Source organism: Thalassophryne amazonica, chromosome 17 (genome assembly GCF_902500255.1).
Source record: "Thalassophryne amazonica chromosome 17, fThaAma1.1, whole genome shotgun sequence".
Classification (NCBI taxonomy): domain Eukaryota; kingdom Metazoa; phylum Chordata; class Actinopteri; order Batrachoidiformes; family Batrachoididae; genus Thalassophryne; species Thalassophryne amazonica.
In genome coordinates, this window is record NC_047119.1 from 17,440,444 (window position 1) to 17,449,692 (window position 9,249).

The following is a 9,249-nucleotide window of genomic DNA, read 5'->3' on the forward strand; positions in this document are numbered from 1 at the left end:
TCTACATTAGTGAGACGCCATTTCCTCTCCACTTCACGGGTTATCTGCTTTAAGCTGCGAGTTTGTGAGTATACCACGGAGTCAGGCACTTCTGATTTAAAGCTCTCTTTTTCAGAGGAGCTACAGCATCCAAGTTGTCTTCAATGAGGATGTAAAACTATTGACGAGATACTCTATCTCCCTTACAGAGTTTAGGTAGCTACTCTGCACTGTGTTGGTATATGGCATTAGAGACATAAGAAGGAATCATATCCTTAAACCTAGTTACAGCGCTTTCTGAAAGACTTCTAGTGTAATGAAACTTATTCCCCACTGCTGGGTAGTCCATCAGAGTAAATGTAAATGTTATTAAGAAATGATCAGACAGAAGGGAGTTTTCAGGGAATACTGTTAAGTCTTCTATTTCCATACCATAAGTCAGAACAAGATCTAAGATATGATTAAAGTGGTGGGTGGACTCATTTACCTTTGAGCAAAGCCCAATAGAGTCTAATAATAGATTAAATGCAGTGTTGAGGCTGTCATTCTCAGCATCTGTGTGGATGTTAAAATCGCCCACTATAATTATCTTATCTGAGCTAAGCACTAAGTCAGACAAAAGGTCTGAAATTCACAGAGAAACTCACAGTAACGACCAGGTGGCGATAGATAATAACAAATAAAACTGTTTTTTTGGGACTTCCAATTTGGATGGACAAGACTAAGAGACAAGCTTTCAAATGAATTAAAGCTCTGTCTGGGTTTTTGATTAATTATAAGCTGGAATGGAAGATTGCTGCTAATCCTCCTCCTCGGCCCGTGCTACGAGCATTCTGACAGTTAGTGTGACTCGGGGGTGTTGACTCATTTAAACTAACATATTCATCCTGCTGTAACCAGGTTTCTGTTGGGCAGAATAAATCAATATGTTGATCAATTATTATATCATTTACCAACAGGGACTTAGAAGAGAGAGACCTAATGTTTAATAGACCACATTTAACTGTTTTAGTCTGTGGTGCAGTTGAAGCCGCCATGCTAAATCGGCTAAGAGCTAGTAGCTATGCTAACCTAGCGGATTCCTAAAAACACGCAAAGGAATAATTTAGAGGTGATTCAGCAGAAGGAGTGCTTTAGTTAAGGCACGTAAAGATTACACGGGAAACAAATCGTAATCTAGATAACTAGATCAATCTAACTGCGCAGATTAAACAGCTAACAGATACAGAAAAACACCGCTGTGCTCCGGAACAGGAAGTGATACAATACCGCAGTGAGAGCCAACCACCAGTAGAGGCAAGGTTATGTTTAGGGTTAGGGGAGGGTAGACAGTTGCACTATGGTTATGGTTAGAGTCAGAGAGAAGGGTAAAATTTCTAAGTAGCAAAATAAAACAACTGTCACAAAATCAAGCACTTTTTGTGACCGTGGCATGCAAATAAAATGTGAGACTGGCCTCGAACTATCGGACCACACACCCCTAACATGACTGTTTAGCCTATCTTTAAATCTAGAGTCAGTCACGAATTTTAAGCAGTATTTCTGTTCAGAATTATAAAGTTTGACCCACTTATTCAGAAGCATTTACCTGTAGACCATTCGATTTTGGGTTCAGGTAGCTACAAATGAGGATCATAAAAGCTTCATATTTTGGGCCAAGTTAACATTTAATAGAATATAAAAGAAAGAAAGACAGGGCTATCAAGTTGCTTGTGAAGCCTTGTTGTTAATTGTGGGGTCATGGTGGCAACTGGAGGCCACAGTTGCTATTGCTTTTATTTCCATGACTTTATTTATACCACAATCTGGTTACGTTGAAAGTCAAAAGTCTCGACCTGAGTTAAATGCGTTCCAGTTTCCACACAAAATTAAAATTCAGAAAACAAAAAACTTTTCTTTTGCTTACTCTTTAGGAGTATAGAGAACTAAAAAAATAAATGTGTCCCATCAAAGAGACCTCATGGAAGATGACGCATGGCACAGAAGATACATTTGTGTTTCAATTTCCTGCTCAGTTTGTAGCGTAGTGTAGAAAGTTGTTAGTAACATCTACCGGTTTAGCCTGCACCAGTTGATAAACAACACATTGCACTGTATTTCACACTTAAAACATGGCAGCAACATGTCCACAGATAGCAGTAGGACAGTATGAGTTATTAAATTTGACATAAGAAAGACAGACGTCCTAAATCATTAAAAAATGTCAGGTTTCACTCCTGTTGATGCTTGGAGCAGCCATCTTGGAACGTGAACTTGGGGTATGTGGTGTTTGATGTACAACCCCAATTCCAGTGAAGTTGGGATGTTGTGTAAAATGTAAATAAAAACAGAATACAATGATTTGCAAATCCTCTTCAACCTATATTCAATTGAATACACCACAGAGACAAGATATATTTAATGTTCAAACTGATAAACTTTGTTTTTGTGCAAATATTTGCTCATTTTGAAATGGATGCCTGCAACACTTTTCAAAAAAGCTGGGACAGTGGTATGTTTATCACTGTGTTACATCACCTTTCCTTCCAACAACACTCAATAAGCATTTGGGAACTGAGGACACTAATTGTTTGTAGGTGGAGTTCTTTCCCATTCTTGCTTGATGTATGACTTCAGTTGTTCAACAGTCCGGAGTCTCAGTTGTTGTATTTTGCACTTCATAATGCGCCACACATTTTCAGTGGGCGACAGGTCTGGACTGCAGGCAGGCCAGTCTAGTACGCGCACTCTTTACGAAGCCATTATGTTGCAACACATGCAGAATGGTTGGCAGCATGTTTTGCTCCAAAACCTGGATGTACCTTTTAGCATTAATGGTGCCATCACAGATGTGTAAGTTGCCCATGCCACGGGCACAGACACACCCCCATACCATCACAGATGCTGGCTTTTGAACCTTGCGCTGGTAACAATCTGGATGGTCTTTTTACTCTTTTGTCCAGAGGACACAAGTCCATGATTTCCAAAAACAATTTGAAATGTGGACTCATCAGACCGCAGCACACTTTTCCACTTTGTGTCTGTCCATTTCAAATGAGCTCAGGCACAAAGAAGGCAGCGGTGTTTCTGGATGTTGTTGATGTATAGCTTTCGCTTTGCATGGTAGAGATTTAACTTGCACTTGTAGATGTAGTGACAAACTGTGTTAACTGACAATGGTTTTCTGAAGTGTTCCTGAGCCCACGCAGTAAGATCCTTTACACAATGATGTTGGGTTTTAATGCAGTGCCACCTGAGGGATCGAAGGTCACGGGCATTCAGTGTTGGTTTTCAGCCTTGCTGCTTACATGTAGAAAGTTCTCCAGATTCTCTGAGTCTTCTGATTATATTATGGACTGGAGATGATGGAATCCTTAAATTCTTGCAATTGAACATTGAGAAACATTGTTCTTAAACTGTTGGACTATTTTTTCATGCGGTTGCTCACAAAGTGGTGATCCTCACCCCATCTTTGCTTGTGAACTGCTGAGCCTTTTGGGGATGCTCCTTTTGTACCAAATCACGACACTCACCTGTTTACAATTAGGTGTTCTTTGAGCATTCGTCAACTTTCTCAGTCTTTTGTTGCCCCGTCCCAACTTTTTTGAAATGTGTTGCAGGCATCCATTTGAAAATGAGCAAATATTTGCACAAAAACAGCAACATTAATCAGTTTGAACATTAAATATTTTGTCTTTGTGGTGTATTTAATTGAATATAGGTTGAAGAGGATTTGCAAATCATTGTATTCTGTTTTTATTTACATTTTACACAACATCCCAACTTCATTGGAATCAGGGTTGTAGTTGATGAGTTGAAATTACAACTTTAGGAGTGTTCCAATAGCCCTTATCATGGTTAGGGTCATAGTGCCTTATGCCCATGTATCAACATCAGTGGCGGTCCTAGAGTGATTTACTCCCCGGGCGAAACCCCCTGCGTGCCCCCCCCGCACACACTAACATGGCCACCACCTCCGCCCCACCACCCATGAAAACACTAACTTCGTCCAGAACACCCACAATCCCACAAATTAACTCACAACAGCTATTTTCAAGAACAAATTTCCGGTTTTAATGACTACTGCAATAACAAACACAAAGAAATTGGCACAGTCTAATGTGTCATCATCCATGGACTTATCTGCAATGATCATCTCAAAAGGAGGGCATCATAATTGTTTGCCCCAGTGCTCACTATCCTTGATGTGAAATTCCATCGAGTAGGAGCATTTCTGGGCAACGTTGAGCAGCCTGCAGACTCAAGAAAAGACATCCTTTTTGTGGATTTTGAGAAAAATGTGGCAAACCCAGAGAGTGATGCAAAAAATATTCTGCACTCAGATAAGCATTTAGCCCCCTGAGACAGAACCAGATTCAGTCTGTGTGCATAGCAATGCACAAACATTGCACTGGGGGCTATTGCTTTAACTTTGGCCTGCAAATCATTGAGAGCTGAAGCCATGACAGCAGCCATGGCTTCTTCGTAAGGAAGATTATCAAATGGCTTCGCCAAAATCCGGTCCACAACATTCAAGGGTGATTCTTAGACTACGGGCACTTATTATGTCCTTTGATAATATTGTATGAAAAACAGAAAAAAGGGGAAATTTCACACTTTTATAGTTATCTTTACAATGAAAGTGTGTTAAGAAATTTGTTCTAGTAGTCTATGATGACTTTTTCACCTTTTTTCAGCATCAATTTGTGCAAATATTGCCGTTTTGTGCTTGTCCCACACCCAGACTTTTGATCTTCAATGATAAAAATGAATGGTAAAAAAACGTTTTTTCTAATGTTTTAAAATATCTCTGAATAAAATATCAGTAAAATAATCAAAACATAATTGGGGTATTCAATGTCATACAACTGTTATGATTTTTTTTAAACAAAATGTAGTTGTCCCACACTATTGCCGTAATTTCCACCACAACACTGTAATGTCCCTTTAAACAGTTTGTATGAAAGATTGTTTGGGTACTTTCTATGGAGATAAACAGTGACATCAGAGCACATGTATATAGCGCCAAATCACAACAAACAGTTGCCCCAAGACGCTTTATATTGTAAGGAAATGGTGTGGTGGAAATTACATTTACAAGGCCAATAGTGCCCGTAGTTAAAGAATCACCCTCAAATTGTCTGCCATTATGTGCAGCTTGCTACCTAGCTAGCTCGCTAGCTGGGACTGGTGCGAGGCTAGTGTGAAGTTTGTCCGCCTGTGAGTGCTTTGTGACAGTGGAGGAGCTCAGTAGCACCCGCTGCTCGGTAGGGACAGAAACTGCGATAGAAGTCAGAAAGAGTGATAGAAGTCAGTCTCCAAACACAAGCAGCTACAAAAAAACACCAGAAATAGAAGCTCGATTTGTCGCTAGTCGTTTTTAACAAAGAAAATGCTGCTAAGAGGATTAGGAAAGTCTCCGGTTCAACTCAGAACAGAATGAAAATGCTCCCACTGATGTTTACACCAAAAGATCGCTGATTCGCTCATTTCGCTGTCAATCAAAAAGGGATTCAGCGTCAGACAGATCATCTAATCATCATGCAGAAGCTGAGCGTCCAGGCCTGCTGAGGCCAGCCCACTGCCCCATAGACCCCCAGACACGCTGAGCGTCCGATGGGCGGGACAAAGCCCAGCATTTATCCAGTGACTCATCTCGTTTTGCTGCATGCTTTGCTTCGCTATTAAACTCTGTGGACCGTTTAAAGCACTGTGAAGCTGCGGGAATAAGTGAGGGGAAAGCCGCGTCGTTACCAATGATAAGAAGCTGATTCTGAACAAAAGTTGAGCGCGTTGTAACCACGAACCCCCCCGTCAGGACAACCCCCCCACCCCGTTTTTTGTTTTTTTTTTCCCCCACGGTCGGGCCGCCGGGCGGGGTGGCTCACCCATCTCCGGCTGCCTGGCTCCCTGTCCCCCCTGTTGGTTTGTTCTTTCCCTGTGTTTCCGATGCTCCTCCGGAGCTGTCTGCCTCCCCGCCGTCTCGTGGTCTCCCTGGTGCCTCCACAGGTCTGGAGGTGGGCCGTAGTGCCCGGTGGGGCCGGTGCGTGGCCCACTCCCTGCACCGCGCATCTCCTTCCACTGACTGCTTGGGGTTGGGCCTCACACGTCACACCCTTTTAATGCACTTAACCAGCACAGTACACACACACACACACACCATACTGGGATTTAAGTAGCACATTATAGGGATCAAATTGTTCTGCAGTCAGGTGTTGGGAATGGGTTGATCTCCATCCGCCACTCCTGCCCTGCCATTTTAATGCACACACTATATTTCACCACAATTAGTAAACACACTCACTATTTAGAGTCGGGGTCACAGGCGGTGGTGGGTTTGCAGGGCAGGCTGTGGTGCAGCAGTGTGCTACAGCCTCCCATGGCAGTCTACCACCTGCCGTCTCCTGCCCTGCTTTTAATGCAACACTGTGTTTGCTCACTTAGGGGGTTGCACACAAGAAGGGAGTTAACTGTAATAATTATGGTGGGGTTGGCAGGTAGGGTGAGTGTGGCATGTGTGGTTGGCCCTGGATGGCTGTGGATGTCTGGGGTGGGGGGGTCTGCCTCGCCGGTTCTGCCGTGGTCTCGGGGCCCTGCTCTGGGGCTCGTGGGGCCGGGATCCTGCAGTTCGTGTGGGTTTGGCATGGGGGACGGACAGCTGCTGTGGGTTTGGGGGTCGCGGTTTCCGTGGGGTGGGCTGTTGCCCCGTTTTCGCTTAGGCGGTCTCACGATCTTAGGCTTGGTGTCCGGGGTGGGGTCCGGAATGGGGGTGGATTGGAGGCTGGGGGGGTCCTGCAGGCAGCTTGGGGGGGTGGGGTCTCAGGTGTCTGGGGGGCCCCGTGTGCTTCCTGGCCCAGGGGGTGGGTCTCCCCTCTTTTCTGGGGGCCGGGCCCCGCCCTCATATGCCGGTGGGCCCTGCCTGCGCTCTGGGTTCAGTTGCGATGGCGCCTTTGCCCCTTGTCCCCGCCGCTGCTTGCTTCTCTCTCTTGGGGCTGTGGCCAGGGTGGTGCTCTGGGCCCCCCCTCTTGATGGGCCCTGCCGACACCCTGCATGCTTCCCTTGGGTATGGGGTTGCTTCCTGTGCCTCCGTTGGGGGGGTGTTCCAGCACCATCGGGCCACTCCCTTGTTGGTCCGTTGTGCTGCTCCGGTGGCTCTGGTGGCTGCCCTTCCTGGCCCCTGTGCTCTTCAGCTTCCCTTTTTCGCCTGGTTCCTCCTGGGGCCCTGCGTCCTGGACCCATTTCCATCGTTGCTTGCAGTCGGCCCTATGGCTTCCGACGCGCCGGAGTGGTCCATGTCTTATGGTAGGGTTCTGTACTTTTATCTTGGCCCAACACACCAGCCACAGTAGTGATCGATATATAGCTGTGATCTGGGTCTCTGTGTCTAGTTGGTTATGTGTTCGTGGCCAACACCACAATTCGGTTTTGGGTGCTCTCAAGGGGATCAAGACTCTGGTGTCCTAGATTAGGGTATGAATGCTCACTAACTAGACAACAGACTGTCGCTGTCACTGCTTGTTCATGTGTGATAGTTTGTTCCGGCATGTTTTATGTTGGGGCCCCGTCTCCTCTGTGTCTCACTTCAGTTATTGCTTTCACCAGTTGTCTTTCGTTTTTGTCTGTCTTCGTGTTGTTTTGGCTATCCACCCCTCCTGATAGAAGTTGTCAGTTGGCTTTGAGTAGGATGTTGTAGGCTGATCGGGAAAGGCGGATGGGGGTCACACACGCACACCATATTCACTCATGCACTACATACCTTCTGTCCTGCAAGAATAATTGGATATATGTGTATTAATGTTCATAAATGGTTCTGCCAGTGTGGCACTTACCATTACTATATGCAGACAAGGGAAAAAAAAAAAAATTGCCCATTTCCAACAGTCACTGTCACATTCCCTTTAAGAAGTGCAGTGTCACTGGAATAATAAGTGCCCACTGAAACACATGCTATCTCGTGCAGAATTTGACTGGAGTAAATTCAACCTGATTTCTGAATTATTTTGTAATGTCTATTACAATGCAGCTTTGTCCTGCACTTTAAGAACAACATCACCACCTGGTGGACAAACCTGCTAAAAAGCACAATTGTCTTGAGGCACTTACCACGTTGCTCCACACTGAAAGAATTGCTTTTAGAGCTTCTAAAGGTAAAAACATAATAATTATTAAGGCTTATTTTATGTGCACTTTAAAATGATGTTGCATGTTGTTATCATCTTCTGGTGCATGATACCAGCCAGAAAACATTTCCCTTTTCTGGGTTTGACTTCTCATCCATTTATTGTGGCAGCAAGCAGCATTTCTCATCTGACCTCCAGCCTCATTTCCAGACGGAGAAAGTCATTATTCAGCTCAGAAACAAAGCAGGAAACCTTTTCTCCATCCAGCACAGCAAAAGAACTTTGACAATGTCCTGGGCCCAGTTCAGATCAAAGATGGAGACGCCAGTCAGTTCCAGCAAATGACTGTGTACCTTTTTCATCCATCATGTTTGAAAACCCCCGATAGTAAAATAGTAAAACCTTTTCAAGTAATGGCCACAGTTTGGGCTGCTCTATTCTACACCTGTAATAGGCTAAGATTGATGACTAAATGTACATGACTGAATCTGGTTGAAATTTGCTTTTTGTAGCTGGCAGATATGAGACTGGTTAATGACTAAAAGTGAGACTGGTGCTGTTCTGTCCTTGGCTCTGTCTGAAAGCAAAATCTGATTGGCTTTGTGCCTTTGAAATCCTTCTGCAATTAATTCAAAAGCATAATTTGGTTATGGCATATCTATAAATGCTGGTGTGCACCATTAACTGCATGTGATTATGAATATCCGTTTGTGTTCCCTTTTGTTCTGTACAACTCATTTTCTCATTTGTTTAATGCATTCATTTTCAGTTGATGTCCAACGAGTCTGTCGGAACGTTTTGTGCATGCTCAACACCATGAGTCCACATCAGGTGGAGAGCTTTCCTGTTCACTTCATGTTTGTTTGCGGTTTTGTACTCTACTTGTTTGTTACTTGTACAGTTTGTGGTTGTTACTTATGTGTTCATATCCTGTGGCTGTCCAATACTTCAGACTGGGCTTCTGATTGGCCAAAGCTCCAGTGCAGGTTGTGAATTGACAGTTATGTGATATGTAATAGACAGTGGAACGCTCCCCCTCCCCCAAAATGGGGTTGGGGAGGCGGCCTTAGTGCTTATACATTGTTTTGCCTCACAAGAAGAAAGTCGTGGGTTTAGTTTCACCAAAGCTCAGTTCCTTGTGTGGGTTTCCTCCATATGGAGCCATCACTCA

At 44.3% G+C, this 9,249-nt stretch overlaps 1 protein-coding gene across 1 annotated transcript; it reads right to left on the minus strand.

Annotated features, from left to right (window-relative positions):
• Window positions 1-6,777: 6,777 nt before the first annotated feature.
• LOC117530057 (basic salivary proline-rich protein 2-like) lies at window positions 6,778-7,203 on the minus strand. The gene has a single exon (XM_034192991.1). The coding sequence runs from the start codon at window positions 7,201-7,203 to the stop codon at window positions 6,778-6,780; it is 426 nt and encodes a 141-aa protein (XP_034048882.1).
• Between the last annotated feature and the right edge of the window lie 2,046 nt (window positions 7,204-9,249).

Bases quoted from the DNA above. Each gene is read 5' to 3' on its own strand.
- LOC117530057 (XM_034192991.1), bottom strand. From the start codon at position 7,203: ATGGAAATGGGTCCAGGACGCAGGGCCCCAGGAGGAACCAGGCGAAAA.